The sequence below is a fragment of the Hyaena hyaena genome, unplaced genomic scaffold (genome assembly GCF_003009895.1).
Source record: "Hyaena hyaena isolate Hyena2069 unplaced genomic scaffold, ASM300989v1 scaffold_118, whole genome shotgun sequence".
NCBI classification, from domain to species: Eukaryota; Metazoa; Chordata; class Mammalia; order Carnivora; family Hyaenidae; genus Hyaena; species Hyaena hyaena.
Window position 1 is genome coordinate 3,345,185 of NW_024080751.1, and position 21,006 is coordinate 3,366,190.

A 21,006-nucleotide genomic window follows, 5' to 3' on the forward strand; every position below is an offset into this window, starting at 1 on the left:
ATCCTCTGTCCTCCTCAAGCCCTCTTAGTCTTTTTTCATTTACAGCCAATTTTGAGAGTTTTTACTAAATCTTTTTTCTCCTGCTTTTCAGTCCTGCTTTTACTACATTCTGTTTTCTATCTCACTCCACTGAAACTTAGATGTGAAAATAATAACCTTTATTATTAATATCAATATGCACACTTGCAGTCCTTGTACTGACCCTTCCCCTACATTTGACAGCGTTCAGTACACTTTCTTTTTCTTTTTTTTTTAATTTTTTTTAATGTTTTATTTATTTCTGAGAGAGAGAGACAGAGACAGCGTGAGCAGGGGAGGGTCAGAGAGAGAGGGAGACACAGAATCTAAAACAGGCTCCAGGCTCTGAGCTGTCAGCACAGAGCCCGATGTGGGGCTCGAACCCACGAACCATGAGATCATGTCCTGAGCCGAAGTCGGACGCTCAACCGACTGAGCCACCCAGGCGCCCCGATTACACTTTCATTTTTGAATCTTTTTTCCTAATTTCTCAACTAAGCTCTAGATATAGATGTGAGCAATAAACTATATTCTACCTTTATAATTTTGCAAATGTCTAAAATATCTAAACCTACGTCTAAAACTAAACTCAATTAAAAATAGACCTACTAGGTATTTATCCAAAGGATACAAAAATGCTGATTTGAAGGGTCACGTGCACCCCGGTGTTTATAGCAGCCCTGTCAACAGTAGCCAAGTTATGGAAAGAGTCCACATGTCCATCAGCCGATGTATAGATAAAGATGATGTGTATATTGTATATATATACACATATATATATACACACACACACATACATACATACAACGGAATATTACTCAGCTTAAAAAAGAATGAAATCTCACCATTTGCAACAGCATGGATGGAACTAGAATGTATTGTGCTAAACAAAATAAGTCAGAGAAAGACAGAATTCATAATTTCACTCACTCGTGTGGAATTTAAGAAATACAACAGATGAACATAGGGAAAGGGAAGCAAAAATAAGATAAAAACAGAGAGGGAGGCAAAGCACAAGAGGCTCTTAAATACAGAGAACAAACTGAGGGTTGCTGAAGGGGAGGTAGGCGAGTGGATGGGCTAAATGGGCGATGGGCATTGGGGTGGGTGTTTGTTGTGTTGGCCATTGGGTGTTCTGGGTAAGTGATGAGTCACTGGGTTCTACTCCTGAAACCAGTACTACACTGTGTGTTAACTAACTTGAATTTCAATAAATTTAAAAGTGAAAAAAATTAAACTCATATCCCCCCAAACTCCTCCTTTGTTTCCTGTTTTGACAAGTGGTAGGATAACCTTACAGCACCTCCCCCATGCAGAAGCCCTTGATTGTTTCCCTCCGTTAACCGATCGTTTTCCATGTCCATTTTTTACTGTCTCTTAACATCTTTTGAATTTCTTCTCCCTTCTATTTTCATGCTAATCGCTACTGCCACTTCCTAATGAAGTTCTGTCTTTTGCATCTTGCCAAATGCAGCTGCACATAATTGGGCAAAAAAAGTTATTTTCATTGTTTTAATACCATAACTTAAGTTGAGTTTCAAGATTTTCTGAAATAAAACTCATCCTAATTTTACAAGGACATTTTTATAAAAAATTATGTTCTTCTATGTGGATTAAAAGTGTTTCTTTGGAGCTTTCTGGTTGGTGAATAAGAATGTATCATCATGCCAGGAGGGTGGTACTAAACTTCACATGGATAGGAGCTCCTGTCTCTAGACCCTTCCAGACCCCACACTATTTATCTCTCCACCTGGCTGTTCGTCTGTATCCTTTAATATCCTTTGTAATAATGTGGTAATCTAGCATAACCTGTATGGAGCAGGCAAGACCTGAATTTTTATATGAATGGCACTCATGGAAGTAAAAAAAAAAAAAAGAAAAGAAAATGAGTGGCACTTGGAGATCAAGTAGTATTTCTAGTGAAAAAGAATTTCAACACTTGCAGACTAGATGAGGAAGCAGCAGCGCAATAGGGTGCACACACTTAGACCCTTTTATATATACTATATAAGAATTTATTTAGTCTCCATAGATGGTCTTAATTTTTTTAATGCCTTTGCAGCAGAAAGCATATTATTGTATTCATGTATATATAGTGTATTGGAATCTCATATGAATATCTAGATAACATAAGGTCCTAATATGTTTATCTATAAATATTTGGATTTTTTAGCAAGCAATAAAATGACTTTTCTGATATCTCAGCAATATTGCTAATTAAAAGCAAGCTATGACGGAGTCCACACAGTCGAAGGAAATACCAGAAATTTCAACAAAGCTGACAGTAAAATATATCAATTAATTCTTACATAGATAGTTACAGTATATATGGAGGGTACTTTGTACCTAAAGGTACAAAGCATTCATCAACACTAATTTATAATACCATGGTTATGTAAGCAGTGCAGTAAATATTTCATTTACTAGTGCACCGCAAGCTGCAGAAAAGCATCAGCTCAGAGTGATACATTAATCAGCAAAAATATACATCAGGATTCTAAATTTTCTAATATTCATCATCAGAATTCAAAACATTGTCTTCAAAGTCACCAAAACTTTCATCTCTAAAGCCTGAACACCTGTTCCTGGTGACACAGATGACCTTTTTTCCACAATAAAACCCCCGGCACTCCTTGAGTTAGAAACGGTCACCACTGTCTTTAAGCAACTAAAAATTCTTACTCCCATGAACGGATGTTACTGTGGAAGTTTTCACGACCATATAGTTGCAAAAACAACCCATATTGTGCTTGAGTAAGCCGCATCGGAATCAGAATTTTATAGCCAGTAGGGACAGTTACCCTGTAGGTTAGGCCATGGAGTAGCCAGTAGAGCTTTTCCTGATGTAGAGACAAAGTTTTCTACCTGGTGTGCTCCGTTTCCATCAGGGTGTTTTCCTCCTGCCCCAGAGTGTCCGCTGGGGGCAGGTGCCAAGACTGGTCAGTCAGCAGGAGCACTGACCCTGGTGCCCTTTGGTCCATAAGACAGGCACGTTAATTGGATGCCAAGTGATTCTGAAGGGAGGTAAATCCTTCTTACAAACGGGCACTAACGGTATTTTCACTGGATCAGCGAGTTCATGAGGAATTGGACTATATTTTTTGTTAGTTCCTGACACTCAAGTTTTTTGACTGTTGTTTACTGTCAACTTATTTGTAACAACTGGATTTAATAGACATGTTTGAATAGCTGCTTTTGCCTAAAATATACTTATTTATGGAACTAAAGTTACTTTCTTTGTTTGCCTCTTTTAAGTTAAGCAAATAGTTTTCTTAGATGCGTAACAGAAATATTTGTTAAGAACTTGTGAGTGTCCAAAACATATTTATGGCTTTAGCTCATTAGTTATTGTCTTAGCCTGTAATTCATAGATCAGAAAACTCTGAAAAATAAATTGATTTGTTTACATAGTTAGCCCCAGAATTGATTAAATATTGTTAAATCCAAAAGTTAATATTCATTGTAATTTAATCAACGTGCTACATGATTTTTCTTATTTATAGTATACCTATAGAATGGCATCATAAAATGAATGTAAACTAATCACTGTGATTTGTTTATGTGCAGTGAGAGAATCAAAGAAGCTACTGACCATAATTTTGAAAAATATAATAAGACTTAGTAAAAGAGAAGGGAAAGAATTGCTTTTGTATTTTGACGCATCATTGGAAATCGCTAGTGTGACACAAAAAATTTTTGGTGCAAATAAATACAAGGTAAGTGTTTAAATTCTTTTTAATACATACTTTCATAAAAAATTTTAATAAATATTTTCATAATTCTGGAAACTTTTAGTTACTTGGGGCTGTAAGTTTCACTGATTTTTTTTTTCTAGAATTCTTAAAATGACATGTAGGTTTTAGTTTTTAAATCTGTATTGTGGAATCGCCCTCGGAGTGTTAGCCAGATCCTGTAGGCACCTGTTAGAATCTCAGATCGTAAAATAAGCTGCAGTTCTCAAGACATTTAACAAATCCCTGCTGGGTGTTTAAAAAGTGAATTGAGGCAAAACCCTGTTTTTAAGATAGTAAACATTGTGAGGATTACAGACTGTACCTCAGAAGAAGTAAACAAGTGGCATAGGAAAAATGGGGTATAGAAGATGAGGGAAGAGAATGCTTATTAAGAGAGTTGAAGAAAAGGCTTTGGAGACAGGGTTTGAAATGGCTTTGGAAGTTGATGCATGTAATTTAGATAAGGTGCTTTCTAGAGTTGTAGAGGACATCATGAGTTAGTAAGGTGACAATTCATGTGAAGTTTGGGAAAGATACCCTGTTGACAAGCTTGGGTGGTGCATATTGTAGTGTGTGCGGAACATGGTAACAGAGGCACCGCAGATTGGGTGGCTTACATGACACACATTGACTTCTCGTAGTTCTGGAGGCTGGAAATCCAGGATCAGGTGCCAGCAGACCTATTTTCTGGTGAAAATAACCGCTTCCTGTTCACAGTGGCTATCTTCTCACTATATCCTCACATGGAAGAAGGGGGTGAAGGAGCTCTTTGGGGTCTCATAAGGGCACTGATCCCATTCATGAGGGCCCTGCTCTGATGACGCACTCACCTCCCAAAGGCCCTACCTCTCACTACCATCACACTGGAGATTAGGTTTCAATATGTGAATTTTGGCAGGAACACATTCAGTTTTATAGCAGTGAGAAAGATTTATGGTGAAGAAAAAGAGACTGTGTTTTTGAAGGATCCTCACCAAAATGGCAGGCTCGGAAGACTGACTAGTGAAGAGTCGCTGTGTTGTTCAGAGAAGGGTACTTACATATGCAAAATAATGATCTGAGATGACTTGACAGTTGGGAAAGGAAACAGGAAGTAATTGCATTAAAATGGAAAGGAACTGAGAGAAAATGACATCGCTTTGCATTAATTTAATTTTAGGAATTTACCAGAAAACAAGGGATTTCAGTTGCCAAAACATCTGTGCATATACTATTTGATGCAAGCGGATCACAGGTATGTGTCTGACTTACTGATTTTTATCACCGGGCTAAGCTGAACGCTAAGTGATAGATAGCACAATATGATGTTGGAGGGTGAATATCTAAAAAATATACTGTCTCAATATAGATAGTCCCCCAATACAATGTATGGGATTTTTAAAATATGTTGTTAATGATAATTTGTTTTAGGACAGAAGATAGTTATTAATACCATTTTGGTGACTTTAGAAATTAGAAGAATATGTCCTGCCTCTAATGACAAAGTCTGTTTCAGGTCTGTTGACATTTGAAAACGTGGATGTTTTTTTATTGGGTCGATTTGTAGGACTGAGTCCAAACATGGAAGACAAGGAATTGACACAAGTGTGGGATGAACATCCAGTGGTTTTTGAGTAGTTCATGTGGTTTGCAGAGTCTGAAACACTTTTTCCTCATTTTCTACAACAGATTCTGGTACCAGAGAGTCAAATCTCACCCATGGACGAGGAACTCGTTAGTTTGAAAGAAAAACCTAACTCCCAAAAGGAATTTGCTAAACCTCCAAAAGGTGTCAAAAACAGTAATCAAGGGGACAGAAGGGATAGTCAGCTTGAGGTAAATACAGTGTCAAATAGCTGTTTATAAAATGGCATAGATCAAATCATTGCTACATATAATTAGAGAAAAGGCATCTAGAGTTTTGCCTTAATGGTCTTCATCAGTAACATGTCAAGTATTTTCCCCTGCCTTTCACACATGCAAACAAAAGCTAGTGCTTCAGCAGTTGTGTTTATGTGGAGGGGTAGGACCGAGTATGCGATACACTTGTCACTTCCAAATAGAGACGTGTAAGAAAGTAACCACCACTTTTTACATTCATCCCTCTGTTTTGTATTTGCTTTTGGCCTTTATGCAGAATACAGATGTGTGATGCAGTGTCCTCTTTCTTCGCATGAGGACAGAATTCTTGCTGCTCCTCCTGCTCCCTGGAGACTCCCCTCTGGGCCACATTCCACAGAACCAGTGCTGGGCCTTCTTCCCTCCCTGCGACCCTTGGCATGGCTGACAGCCCTGCCTTTCTTATCGTCCAGTCCTCCTTCGATTTCTGCTAGCATTTAACTCTCTTCCTACTTCTGTCACTGCGTTAGAGATACTTTCTCTCCCTACGTTCCTTCGCGTGCCGGGTGTAAACTCTTGACATGTCCTGGTAGCATTCCTCTGCTCAGAAAGCTTTGTGATCTCTGTGTTTACCTTCCCGCATCTAAACTTGGCACCTTCTACAATCTCATTTTACTCTAGTATCTAAATACTACTTTACAAGTTTGGTTAGTTGCTTTAATGCCTCTTTCTTTATATCACACTAATCCTTGCCTCTACATTCGTTCATGCTGTGTGTCCTTTTTTTTACTTTTCCCCATTTAAAGTGCCCTTACATTTTCAAGCTTTTTTTTTAATGTTTTTTATTTATTTCTGAGAGAGAGAAAGCATGAGCAGGGGAGGGTCAGAGAGAGAAGGAGACACAGAATCCGAAACAGGCTCCAGGCTCTGAGCTGTCAGCACAGAGCCCGATGCGGGGCTCGAACCCACAAACCGTGAGATCATGACCTGAGCCAAAATTTAACCGACTGAGCCACCCAGGCACCCCATGTTTGCAAGTCTTGATGACTAATTTTCATTTCTCTTCATGGACCTTTTCCTGTTTTAATTTTTACTAACTTCTCACCTTTCGGCAACTGGAACTCTCACAGGCTCCCCCGTACACTCCGGCACGGTGGTGTTCTGTCCTTTCCCGTTAGTCTTGTGTCCTTCATTAAATGAAAAATGTCAGTTTTCCTTAGAGGATTCAATTATAAAAGCTATTTGCCATTTGCTGTACCTTGTGTATCCCTGTTGTACCTTGAGTACTTATTTAAAATTCTTAGGACGCCCACCTAAAACTCATTAAGTCATAAACTCTGGAAAAGATCTCTCTAAAAAAAAACAGTGCACTGTTGTTAAATACCCACTGTGTTTTCCTTCAGGGTTAACTGTGAAGCCATTATATGAATAAGTAACTTCCCAGCTTCCTTTCGCTGTGCCACTAAGAACTATCCTTTTTTGCATGAGAATCCCTTGGTTTAGTAGTTTGTTTTCTGGTTAACCTTTGAATTCCTCCTTTTCCTCTCCTCTCCACCTTTCCTCCACCCCTCATTTACATACCTATAAAAATTCCTGCAGTGTTTTTTTCTTAGGCTCAGGGGCAGGTGCCTTTAAAAAACAACACACACACTGCTGTTCTCTGCGTCTTTGCAGTTTTTCCTCCTCTGCTCCTTTATAGGACGCCGCCTGAAATTCCTGTGCCTGCAGCCTTTGCGTCTGCTTGCCTCCCTCTGCCCTGTTATCCTAGAATGAAGTTAGAAAATGCGCGTCTTTATTGGAGCCACTGGCTCCTGTGCCGCTGAGTCTCTGAGTTCCTGTAGCTGCTTTTACCCCAAAGTTAGTGTGGTCTTCGCAGATTATTAATACGATTTTTAAAAATGTGTGAAAGTTTTGAAGAATGCTACACATTATGAAAGCATTCACGCACATGTATCCAGACATCATGCACGGAAACAGAATAAGAAACCAGGCCATTGGTTGTAAAGTACACAAGCTTACAGTAAAATATTATTAGCTGGCATATAAAGGGGTTGTATTACATATGTCTGTATACTCTATAAATACTTTAAAAAAAATTATTTGAGAGAGAGCATGCGAGCAGGGAAGGGGCATAGAGAGGAAAAGAATCCCAAGTAGGCTTCGTGCTGTCAGCCTGGATGGAGCCTGATGCGGGGCTCAAACTCACAAACCATGAGATCCTGACCTGAGCAGAAACCAAGAGTCAGATGCTTAACTAACTGAGGCCCCCACGTGTCCCTCTATAAATACCGTTTAAAACAACATTCCTTGTTTTGGCTACCTGTTCAATACCAGATATTTAGGATAGAACCTTTCAAGTCAGCCTAAAACAGAAATTTCTTGATATGATGTCATTTATAAAATACCATATGTCTTTTGGGTGTAGTCAAGGTGAATGTTATGAATAAAATTATAGGATATTTCATTCCAAAGAGAACGTGTGTTTACTGTGGCTGCTTCTCATGGTTTCAGAGAACTACTCCTAGCAAAAGAAAAATGTCTGAAGCATCAATGATTGTTCCTGGGACAGATAGATACACTGTAAGAAGTCCAGTACTTTTAATCAACACATGTAAGTTTTATACTCTTGAAAGACTTCTAACATACATGAGTGTATATGTGTATATTTTTTTAATGTTTATTTTATTTTTGAAAGAGCGCAAGCAGGGGAGGGGCAGAGAGGGGAACTGAAGTGGGCTTTGCACTGACGGGGTGACTGACAGCAGCAAGCCTGATATGGGGCCCGAACTCTTGAGCTACAGACATTATATCTTCAAAGCAGGCATTTTTAATTCAGAGATATTCTGGGGATTTAATTTACACATAATTGTCAAGAGATTTCAAATTCCTAAGAAAGGTATAATGGATATTAACATATAAACATTATTCAAAATATTAATACCCGGCGTTCATAACTTCCTGTAACGTAAGGGGCACCAGCCGTAGCACAGCAGCTAAAACCCCTGTGTCCGTCAGGCCGCGTGGGCTTGTTTCCCGCTCGCACGTGTGTGCTTTGTACAGCCTGTCCTCCTGCTAAACTTAGAACCAGTTGTCTTTTTAGAAAGTGGAACTGAAGTGTCTACCCCATCAAGTTGTTTAGAAGACAAGATAAAAATTATTCATTCAATGAGGAACACTGTGAAACACTTAGTGCCTGGTACATGCTAAGAGCTAAATAAAAATTTAAAAAATAATGTTATGTAGTAGCTGCTATAAAATAGTCTTATTTATTAGTCTTTATGACAATTTAATAATGACTTTCCATTCCCAAAATCCAGTTGCCTAGTGGGCAATTGTCTGATGTCCAACAACTCCTCAAATTTAACAGGTGCCAAATAAATTGATCTTTCTATCCTCCTGCTAGTTTTTCGTCCATTTTTTACCTTGCTAAATGGCATCGATATCCACTTATTCATCGAAACCAGAAATCGGGGACCCATCCTAGCACCACCCTTTTTTGCATTCCTCATCTAGAAAGTGCCTCAGTAATAGCAACATATAATTTTTAAAATTTATTTTGAGAGAGAGCACAAGCAGGGTAGGGGCAGAGAGAAGGAGAGAAAGAATCCCAAGCAGGCTCTGCACTATCAGTATAGAGCCCGATATGGGGTTCAAACTCACGAACTGTGAGATCATGAGCTGAGCTGAGACCAAGAGTCAGATGTTTAACTGACTGTGCCACGCAGGCACCCTGCAATATGTGATGTTTAAGACCCTACAAATATAGCAGTCCTTTGTCTTTCTTTTTAGCAACACCACGAAGAGGAAGAATTAAACCACCGCTGCACGTGATGAGTTCTGCAGAAAAACCTGATATTCCTAAAACATCCAAAAGTAGGGTGGACAATGCTAAATCCCATCCCTCCAGACCGTCTGAAGGAAGAAAGAGTGGAGACAATACAGACAAAGTAATTTTACTTTGAACACATTAAAGAAAATTAATTTTATCAAGTTATTGTAGAAATACATATTGAACTAATTTCTTTTGCAAGTAGTGAGTATCTCACTATGTTTCAAGTATTACTGTATGTGTGTATGTATACATATATGCATATGTATATATGACTTATTCTTGAAAGTCAATCCTTCTGGCTTTTATTTATTGTGCTACCAGTAAAATTTAGGAATATTCACTCAATATAACTTTGATTTATGTATTTAGTAGGAGAAGTGGCCTCGCCATCATTGTTTAGTTTATTATACAACTTAGTGTCTGCTAGAAATGTAAACCACAGGTGGACTCTGTTCTTAAGTATCTCAAAGTCTAGTATGGAAATTAGGCAAATTAATAAGATAATTATAGTATTGTATAAATGTTCTCAGACTGTACATAAAAGAAGCAGTAGGAACCTAGTGGAGGGGCAGGTGCCTAACCCCAGAGCTGGAGGGGAGGGTGGAGATCAGGAGATGCTCTTTAAGAAGAATAGAGAAGAGAATATTTAAGACAAAGTTATTTCTTGGGAGATGTAGGAGGTAACCAGAGATACAGATAAGTTTGTAGATGTGGAACACCTAATAGCTTCTGTTTTCTCTGAAGTGTGAGGTGAGCATGGTGAATTTCTGTTGGTGATATCTTTCCGGAGAGGGCTCAGAGACGTGTAGAGATTTGGAATAGCTACTAAGAGATAATGGAGAGAGCAAAGAGTGAGTAAAGGTGTTAGGCAAGGTTGAAGGCCTTTTAAATTTAAGACTGAAGTTTATCATATGTATTAGTTTAGAAACATGTGTAATTTTCTCCAGCAAAGCTTAATAGCCTTGGTATTGTAGTAAAAAATAGTGGTGGTTTTAAAAAAATGAAATGGTATGTGGCAGAATGATAAATGGTCCAAGGGTTGAAGATACTAAGAAAACAGTCAAAAGCAATTGTTCAAATTTTCAAGGTCAGTGTTCCTTAATCAGAGCGCTGTTCCTTGGTGTGGCCTGGTCCTGAAGGGTCCAGGCCTGTGCTTTCTTGTTCTTGTCAGGAGAGCCCTTCAGTCACCGTGACACCCAAAACGTACGGGCACATTTTCACACTGCTCCTCTCCCGGCTTAGAGGCCCACTGGCTAGATTCAATTGGTAGGGGAGACAGGAAGGGCGAGGCAGTGTCCTAGCCTGTAGGGTATGTTTTTCTGATAGTGATGGCGGGTTTTTATTTGATCTGACTACATGTGTATCTGTGGCTATGGAAAGAGGGAAGCTTGACGTAGGCAAGAAGTTATCTGCCCAATGGCCACAACTGTACTGAATCCTTTAAGATTCTGTAACTTCCAAATCTTTTAGGCATGTTAGTGAGAAGACAGAATAGTCACAGGCCGTGACATCAGCAGTGGTAGATGTGCCGTGGCGATTCTAGAAATTGTCAGTTTTAGATGGAAACTGAATTACTGTGCTAGCCGTGGATGAGGTCAGTAAATGTGTACATCTTCTGCCTTGTCTGCAATGAAAATGGTTTTCTTGTGTTTTAGGATGAGCAATATTCTGAGATGGGCATCATCTTTATAAAACAGTAGAAGTACTATCCAAATTTTAATAGCAAGGCAAATTTGTTTTAAAGGTTTTCAACATTAACACTGTGACTTTTAAGGGTTGTTTTCATACAGTACTTTGTTTAAATTTACATTAACATGTTCCCTATGTTTTATAGCATGTCAAAGCTGCTAAAGTTGTAGAGAAGACAGAAAATAAGGACACTGAATTCCCAAACCAAAATTTTAGTAAGTACTTATTTTTAATTTCACTTTCTCTTTTAAAAAATATGTATATTTCTCTTCATATTTATCTTTAATTCCACTAGCTTTCATTGATTTGAAAAAGAAAGATTTGCTTTTTAAAATTTTTATGAATTTTTAAAATTTACATCCAGGTTAGTTAGCATATAGTGCAACAGTGATTTCAGGAGTAGATTCCTTAATGCTCCTCACCCAGTTAGCCCATCCCCCATCCCACCACCCCTCCAGTAACCCTCTGTTCTCCATATTTAAGAGTCTCTTATGTTTTGTCCCCTCCCTGTTTTTATGTTATTTTTGCTTCCCTTCCCTTATGCTCATCTGTTTTGTATCTTAAAGTCCTCATATGAGTGAAGTCATATGATAATTTGTCTTTCTCTGACTAATTTCGCTTAGCATGATACCCTCCGGTTCCATCCACATAGTTGTAAATGCTAAGACTTAATTCTTTTTGATTGCCGAATAATACTCCAGTGTGTGTGTGTGTGTGTGTGTGTGTGTGTGTGTGTGTGTGTGTGTACAGTATATACCACATCTTCTTTATCTGTTCATCCATTGATGGACATTTGGGCTCTTTCCATACTTTGGCTATTGTTGATGGCGCTGCTGTAAACATTGGGGTGCATATGCCCCTTTGAAACCACACACCTGTATCCCTTGAATAAATACCTAGTAGGACAGTTGCTGGGTCATAGGGTAGTTCTGTTTTTAACTTTTTGAGGAACCTCCATATTCTTTTCCAGAGTGGCTGCACCAGTTTGCATTCCCAGCAGCAGTGCAGAAGAGATCCTTGCCAGCATCTGTTGTTGCCTGAGTTATTGAAGTTAGCCATTCTGACGGGTGTGAGGCGGTATCTCATTGTGGTTTTGATTTGTATGTCCCTGATGATGAGTGATGTTAGAGCATCGTTCCATGTATCTGTTGGCCATCTGGATGTCTTCTTTGGAGAAGTGTCTGTGCATGTCATTAGCTGATTTCTTCACTGAATTATTTGTTTTTGGGTGTTGTGTTTGATAAGTTCTTTATAGATTTTGGATACTAACACTTTATCTGATATGTTATCAGGGGAAATTTTTGATTACTAATTCAATTTCTTTACTGGTTATGGGTCTGTTCAAATTTTCTATTTCTTCCTGATTCAGTTTTGGTAGTTTATGTGTTTCTAGGAATTTGTCCCTTTCTTCCAGATTGCCCATTTTCTTGGCATATAATTGCTCATAATATTATCTTATTATTTTTATTTCTGCTGTGTTGGTTTGATCTTTCCTCTTTCATTCTTGATTTTAATTATTTGGGTCCTTTCCTTTTTCTTTCTGATCAAACTAGCTAGTGGTTTACCAATTTTGTTAATTCTTTCAAAGAGCCAGCTTCTGTTTCAGTGATCTGCTCTCCTGTTTTTGTGGTTTCGATAGCATTGATTTCTGCTCTAGTCTTTATTATTTTCTGTCTTCTGCTGGTTTGGGGGTTTTATTTGCTGTTCTTTTTCCAGCTCTTTGAGGTGTAAGGTTAGGTTGTGCATCTGAGACTTTTCTCTCTTCTTTAGAAAGGCCTGGATTGCTGTATGCTTCCCTCTCATGACCACCTTTACTGGGTCCTGGAGGTTTGGGGCCGTCGTGTTATCATTTTCGTTGGCTTCCATGTACTTTTTAATTTCCTCTTTAACTTCTTGGTTAGCCCATTCATTGAAAAAGAAAGATTTACAATGAAAGCATTTGGCTTTATGCATTAAGGAACTTAGAGGCTACAGGAAAATATCCTACAGTCTCTATTTCCAAGAATATGAGCCTCTCCTTCCTAATATGTGAACCTTGATCAAATTGTATACCGACTCCCATTTTACCCTGCCAGCTGCATACAAAACTGAAAATGCCATAATTTTGGTTTTATTTAGGTGAACTGCACGATACTGTACCTGATTCACAGACACTGGGAAAAATAGATAAATCTGTGTAAGTATGAAAAAAATCATCAAATAAGTTAGCGTATATTAATGTTGTTTTAGGTGAATGTAATACATTTAAAAGAAAAGTCCTATATATTCTGAGAAGGTAGCATTGGCTATAGCACCGATCATCACATGTATTACTCTGATTACATAATGGGGAATAGTCTGTTTTTTTCATAGCAGCCAACATCCCTCTTTTTCAAATTGAGAGACTTAAGATGAATAGGATTTTTAAAATAATAAAGTATGAATGTGCAGAAATTTAACCTGTTTAAATGGACAATAGAACATCAAGAGATATATTTAGGTAGATATCAAATAGTAACAATAATAGAACTTTTTTAATAATAGTTTTTAATCTCATCAATTATATAGTAAATTTTAACTTTCATCATGACTTAGCAAAATATTTTCATACTTCATTATTAACAAATTGCTATCAATAAACACTGACTAAATTAAAAAAAAAATCAAGGTCTCAGGTTAGAGTCATGAACTAATGTTTTGTGATATGTTAAGCAAGTTATTTTATTTTCCAGGTTATCTGGTGTTTTGGACAACATCTCTGGGAATAAAATGAACTCCAAATGGTCATGTTGGACACCTGTAACAAATATCAATCTATGTAATAACAAAAGTTCATCAGGAGACACCTTCAATCAAGGTGAAACATCGTTTTCTCTGTATATAATAGTAGCTCGGGGATATACTCATTTCTTGAAATGTCCAATAAATATCTTTGATTCTAACAAATTTTTGTATTACCAGTTTATTAATAAGGATGAATTTTTTATTTTTCCATTAGATATTATTATCAACAAAAAACTTACTAAACAAAAATCATCCTCTTCAATATCTGATGATAATTGTGAAGAAACAGAAAAGGTACAATATAAGAAAAAAACAATGCACCCTAACGAAGTAGATAAAATGGAAGTAGGAGTTTGCGAAAGGGACAATCAGCAACAACTAAATCATCCTAAACTTTCAGAGCAGAAAAATACTGAAAATACCAAGCAAAGTGATTGGCGTATTGAATCTGAAACTACTTTTAAATCAGTTCTCCTAAATAAGACGGTTGAAGAATCTCTGATCTATAGGAAGAAGTACATATTGTCAAAAGATGTGAATACTGCTATTTGTGATAAAAGCCCTTCTCCTAGAAAAAATGTGAAAAGTCATAGAAAATCAGGAAAAAGATTAACGTCTGAACTTAATTCCGGGGACCTGGGACAAAAAAAAATGGTGAGCTTTCAGTGTGTTTGGTTTCTAAATACTTATAATATGCCTACATAACAACATAAGACAGTGAAAGAAGCTTGATTGATTGCTGCACATTTAATGTTTGTGAGGCCTTGTTCCTTAATCCAGGTCTCCAGGCTGAGAGTCTGAGAGTGAGCACCTCCTAAGCCCCCTCCCCTCGTCCTAGCGCCCCCCGCCCCACAGTGTGCCTGCGGGCGCGGGGCAGGTGTGTAAACAGGTGTAGGGTGAATGCAGCCTGCAGCTCCCGTCTCCTCCCGCCGGCTTTCCTTCGCGCCGCCCGCAGGCGCTCTGAGCATGTGTGTCTCCGACTGTCTGTTCCTCTCTTACGGTGCTTGTCTTTCTTTTAGTAAGAGGTTGTTTTGTGCGTTTTATTTCCTCCGGCCTTAACCTGGTAGAGTGTAAAGACTGTGTTTTGTTCATGTTTATCCTGCGTGGCCTAGCAGTTTTGCGCATAGGAGCATCTGACACACTTCTTGAAGCAGTGCATTAAGGTGTGGCCAGACTTTTCAAGAGAAGATGTGGGTGGAGGGAGTGCAGGAGTCCATCTTCTGTGCTGCGGCTCCCTCCCTTTGGAATCTTTACCTTCTCCTGCAGAGGAACCACCCACAGGCCGTCTCCAGGACAGTTGGAGCTGTACCATAATCTAGGCTGGAAGTTTACTCTTGTAGCAGTTACCATAAATCTTTTTCTTGTCATTGCTATCAAGATGCAGGTTAAGAAAACTGTAATTAGAATGCATTTCCACTGCCAGTAATACAGTCTGTTTTTCACTGCTCCTCAGAGGATCCAGGTTTTATAGGCTTCTGTGGTCATTTATCATCCAGACTGGTATTGATACCTGGTAGCCAAGTTTCTAGAGTTGATGTAAAATGTTCATGCGTTAGAGCATCTCAGTATGCAAATGAGATACTTAATAGATAATTTGTGATTGTTCTTTTATAATTAGACATTATTTCATTTGTCTCAACCAGCCTTTTGATTTTGCCTTTAATCTGTATTTCACTTTGCCTAATTTGGCTACTTTCTTCTTTGATCAAATCCTTTTGGGGCTTTCGTCTTTTTGAGCAGCTGCTCTTCTTTCCAGTCTTAACTGCTGTTCAGTTCCTTCAGACCTGGGGAAAGTAGGTGCTTTTTGTCTGAGTGCGGAGTTCTTACTTTAAACTGATTTCTTTGGAATTTAGAATTATTCCACAGAATTTCCTTGAGCTAATCATTCATTTTCTCCTGGGAGCATGGAAACTGATCATCTCTTCTAAGCTGTGCTCTGATTTTTTAAAAATTTAATTTCCTGTCTTCAGAAGTTCTCTTCAGCCTTTCCGTGTGTTACTACACAGGACTTTCTGCCACCCGCGTGCATGGGTGACTCTCTTCTAAGGTAGGCGTCTGACTGCTCCCTTTCACTGGAGTAGCCTAGAGAAATAGAAGCTCCGTAGCACAGTGGTACAGATTTCCCAAGCTGGCTCTAATTATGCTGGAAGTTCTTAAATCATACACTCACTGTTTTATGGGAAGTTCCCTTTTTGATATGTTTTTAAGCCAAGTAAAGTCATGATAGTAAGTAATACTTACTGTCTTTATATTACATATGAAAACAGAAGCATAGGGGCGCCTGGGGGGCTCAGTCAGTTAAGCATTTGACTCTTGATTTTGAATCAGGTCATGATCTCACGGCTGGTGAGATGGAGCCCTGTGTCAGGCTCTACGCTCACAGTGCAGAGCCTGTTTGGGATTCTCTCTCTCCCTCTCTTTCTGTCCACCGCCCCCCCCCCAATAAACTTAAAAAAACAAAACAAAATAAACCCATAAACTTAAAAATGGTTAAAACAGTGAATTTTACATTTATGTTTATGTTGTATTTTATCATAATTAAAAAACAACAACAACATACGCCTGATTCTCATAGAAAGGTAAAACTAAAGTTAAGAGAACTCATGTCTTTATTAGAGGGAGTTTTCTTTTAAGCAAATGACCTAAAATTATGTAGAAGATAATTCTTTGTAGTCCTTCTATTTTGGAAGTCATATTATTTTTTACTTTTTTTTTTTTTTTTTTTAAATAATCGCTGCACCCAATGTGAGGCTTGAACTCAAAACTGCAAGATGGAGAGTTGCACGTTCTACCAACTGAGCCAGCCAGGGGCCCCTAAAATAATGGGATTGTTTTTTTAGAGAAGTTTCAGGTGTATAAGTATACAGAGTTCCCATATACCCCTTCACCCACACCCCAGTTTCTCCTGTCATTATGTCTTACATCAGCGGGTACATGGGTTACACATTATGCACCAATATCATTACATTATTATTAACTAAAGCCTGTAGTTTAGGTTAAAGTTCATTCATTGTGTTGTATGTTCGTTATGTTTTGACAGACGTAGAGCAACATGGACCTACCATTACATTATCATACATAATAGTTTTCCTGCCCTAAAATTCCCGTCTGCCTTCCTCCTAAAACTCGTGTCGATCACTGATCTTTTCACTGTCTCTATAGTAGTTTTGCCTTTTTTAGAATATCATAGAATTGGAACCATATAGTATGTAGTCTTTTCAGCTGGTTTCTTTCACTTAGCAATATGCCATGACGTTTCTCCATGTCTTTTCATGGCCTGACAGCTCATTTCTTCTTACTGCTGAATAATACTCCATTACATGCTGTACCAAGATTTATCTGTTCACCCGGTAAAGGACATCTTGGTTGCTTCTGTGGTTTGATGGTTATGAATAAAGCTCCTGGAAACATTCATGTGCATGTTTTATGTGGACGTAAGCTTCCAACTCATTTGGGAAAATACCAAGGAGCATGATGGCTAGATCATATGGTTAGAGTATGTTTAGTTTTGTAAGAAACTGCATGTCTTCCAAAAGTGGAAGAAGTGGCTGTACCATTTTTGCCTTCTGAGCAATAGATGAGAGAGTTCCTATTGGTCTACATCTTTGCCAAGATTGGGTGTTGTCAGTGTTTTGGATTTTAGCTATTGTTATATGTGCTTAGTGGTATCTTGTTTTAATTTGCAGTTCTCTCATGACCAGTAATCTTGAGACTCTTTCTGTATTTTTATTTACCCTCTGTATGTATTTTTTGTATTTTTATTTACCCTCTTCTTTGGTGCGTTGTCTGTTCAGATCTTTTGCTCGTTATTTAATTGCGTTCTTTGTTACTGTTGAATATTAACAGTTGTTTGTATAATTTAGATACAGGCATGCCAGGCTTTAGTGCACTTTGTAGATACTGCATTTTTCACAAATCGAAGGTTTGTGGCAACCCTGTACGGAGCAAGTGTGTTGGTGCTATTTTTCCAACAGCATTTGTGCACTTCGTCTCTGTCACATTTTGATCATTTTCATATTTCAAAGTTTTTCACTATTGTATTAGTTATGGTGATCGGTGATCAGTGTCTTTTGATGTTACAGTTGTAATTGTTTTGAGGTGCCACAGCCCAACCACACCCAGATAAGATGGCAAACATGACAAATGTGTATGTCTGACCGCTCCCCTGACTGGCCAGTCCCTCATCTCTCCCTCCCCTCAGGCCTCGCTGTTGCCCGAGACACAGCAATATTGAAATTAGGCCAGTTAATAACCCTACAGTGGCCCCTTAAGTGTTCATGTGAAAGGAAGAGACAAACGTCTGTCACTTGAAGTTGAAAGTTAAAAATGATTAAGCTTAATGAGGAAAGCACACAGGAAGCAGAGATAAGCAAAAAGCTCAGCCTCTTGTGAAACTGTTTTATTGCTGACATGGAGAAGGTTTTAGTGGCCTGGATAGAAGCTCAAACCAGCCACAGAATTCTCCTAAGCCAAAGCCTAATTAAGAGCAAGGCCCTAACTCTCTTCAATTTTATGAAGGCTGAGAGAGGTAAAGAAGCTGCAGAAGACAAGTTTGAAGCTAGCAGAGGTTGGTTCATGAAGGTTAAGGGAGGAAGCTGTCTCTAACATACAAGTGCAAGGTGAAGCAGCAAGTTCTCCGGAAGATCTGGCTAAAATGAAATAAGTAATGAAGGTGGCTACACTAAACAACAGATTTTCAGTGTAGACGGAATAGCCTTACATGGGAAGATGCATTTAGGACTTGCACAGCTAGAGACAAGTCACTGTCTGTCATCAGAGCTTCAAAGGACAGGCTGACCATTTTGCTAGGAGCTAATGCAGCTGGTGATCTGAAGTTGAAGTCAGGGCTCATTTGATGTAAAACTCCTAGGACCCTTAAGAATTAGGCTAAATGTATTCTGCCTGTGCTTAAAATTTTTTTTATATAGTTTATTTTTGAGACAGAGAGCATGAGCGGGGGAGGGGCAGAGAGAGAGGGAGACACAGAATCTGAAACAGGCTTCTGGCTCTGAGCTGTCAGCACAGAACCCGATGCGGGGCTCGAACTCCTGAACCGCAAGATCATGACCTGAGCCGAAGTCAGACACTCAACCAACTGAGCCCCCCAGGCGCCCCTTCCTGTGCTTTATAAATGGACCAGCACAGCCTGGGTGACAGCGTGTCTGTTTACAGCACTGTTTACTGAATAGTGTAAGCCTGCTGTTGAGACCTGCTCAGAAAAAAAATGATTCCTTTTAAAATATTACTTCTCAGGGCACCTTTGTGGCTCAGTCGGTTGAACGTCTGACTCTTGGTTTGGGCTCAGGTTGTGATCTCACCGTTTGTGAGTTCGAGCCCCTCATTGGCCTCTGTGCTGACAGCTGCAGAGCCTGCTTGGGATTCTCCGTCTCCCTCTCTCTCTGCCCCTCCCCGTTTCTCTCTCTCAACAAACATTTAAAAAATAAAATATTACTTCTCACTGACATTGTATCTGGTCTCTCAAGAGCTTTGAGGGAGATACACAACAAAATTAATGTTTTCACGCCTGCTAACATAACATCCCTTCTGCAGCTCACGGATCAAAGGGTAATTTCTACTTTGAAGTCTTACTATTTAAGAAATACGTTTCATAAGGCTACAGCTGCTTCATAAGGCTACAGCTGCCGTAGATAGGGATTCCTCTGATGGATCTGAGTGAACTAAATTGAAACCCCCTGGAAAGGATTCACCGTTCTAGATACCATTAAGAACATTTATGATTCATGGAAAGAGATCAGACTCTCAACACTAACAGGAGTTTGGAAAGGTTGATTCCACCCTACGTGGATGACCCTGAGGGATGCAGCGCTTCAGTGGAGGGAGCACTGAAGACGCTGCAGGTGTGGTGGGAGCAGCAGGAAACTGGAATTAGACTGGAGCCTGAAGACGGACTGAATGGCTGCTATCTCATGATCAAACTTGAATGGATGAGACGTTCTTGTGCAGGAGCAAAGAAGGTGGTTTCTTGAGATGGAGTCTACTCCTGGTGGAGATTCTGGGAAGTTTGACCTCAGAGAATTTAGAATATTACATAAGCTTAGGTGATAAAAGCATAGGCAGCATTTGAGAAGATGGACTTCAGCTTTTGAAAGAAGTTCTCCCGTGAGTAAAATACTATCAAACAGCATTGCATGCTACACAGAAATCACTCATGAAAGGGAGAGTCAGTCAATGCAGCCAACTCACTTTTCTTATTTTAAGAAATTGCCGCGGCCACGCTAGCCTTCAACAACCACCACCCTGTTCAGTCAGCAGCCATCAGTGAAGAGGCAAGACCCTCTGCAGCAAAGAGATTACCCTTTGCTGAAGACTCTGATGATTAGCATTTTTTAGCATTAAAGTATTTTTTAATTAAGGTATGTACTTTGTCTTTTTAAGACATAACGGTATTATAGATTTAATAGACTACAGTATAGTGTAAGCATAGCTTTATATGCGCTGGGAAACCAAGTTCACTGGATTCATTTTAATGTATGATGTATTATTTAATACAGTGTGTTGTGGTTTGTCCGTACAAGTCCTTTATCAGATACGTGTTTTATAGATATTTTCTTTCTATTTATGGCTTATCTTTCCATTTTCAAAACAGTGTCTTTCACTTAGTAGAAGCTTTTAATTTTAGTGAAGTTCTACCTACCAATTAATTTTGTGCTTCATGGATTGTGCTTTTGGTGTTACAGATAAAAAGGCATTGCCAAACCCAAGGTCACCTATATTTTCTCCTGTGTTACCTTCTAAAAGTTTCATAGTTTGCATTTTACTTTAAGTTTATGGTCCCCTCCTCTTTTTTTAATGTTTGTTTATTTTGAGAGAGACAGAATTCCAAGCAGACACCACGCTCAGAGTGGAGCCCAATGTGGGGTTCAATCTCACGTCTGTGAGATGATGAACTGAAATCAAGAGTCAGACGCTTAACCAACTGAGCCATGTAGGTGCTTCTATGGTCCCTTTTGCGTTAATTTTTGTGAAGGGTGTAAGGTCTATCTAGATTCATTTTTTGGGGGGCCGAGGGGACATGTGGATATCCAGTTATTCCAACCCTATCTGCTGAAAAGACTGTCCTTCTCCATTGCATTGCCTTGGCTCCTTTGTCAAAGGTCAGATGACTATGAGGGCTTATTTCTGGGCTCTCTG

At 38.9% G+C, this 21,006-nt stretch overlaps 1 protein-coding gene across 9 annotated transcripts in view; it reads left to right on the plus strand.

Annotated features, from left to right (window-relative positions):
- SYCP2 (synaptonemal complex protein 2) overlaps window positions 1-21,006 on the plus strand; it is a 79,610-nt gene that overhangs the window by 37,219 nt on the left and 21,385 nt on the right. For 8 of the 9 annotated variants that reach the window (XM_039236980.1, XM_039236983.1, XM_039236982.1 and 5 more), the window contains 9 exons: window positions 3,586-3,734; window positions 4,912-4,986; window positions 5,421-5,567; window positions 8,082-8,181; window positions 9,360-9,517; window positions 11,237-11,306; window positions 13,210-13,267; window positions 13,803-13,927; window positions 14,069-14,508. In XM_039236980.1, coding sequence (XP_039092911.1) covers window positions 3,586-3,734; window positions 4,912-4,986; window positions 5,421-5,567; window positions 8,082-8,181; window positions 9,360-9,517; window positions 11,237-11,306; window positions 13,210-13,267; window positions 13,803-13,927; window positions 14,069-14,508 — 1,322 coding nt within the window. The remainder of the gene's footprint in view (window positions 1-3,585; window positions 3,735-4,911; window positions 4,987-5,420; window positions 5,568-8,081; window positions 8,182-9,359; window positions 9,518-11,236; window positions 11,307-13,209; window positions 13,268-13,802; window positions 13,928-14,068; window positions 14,509-21,006) is intronic. The other variant, XM_039236985.1, reaches the window with a different exon arrangement.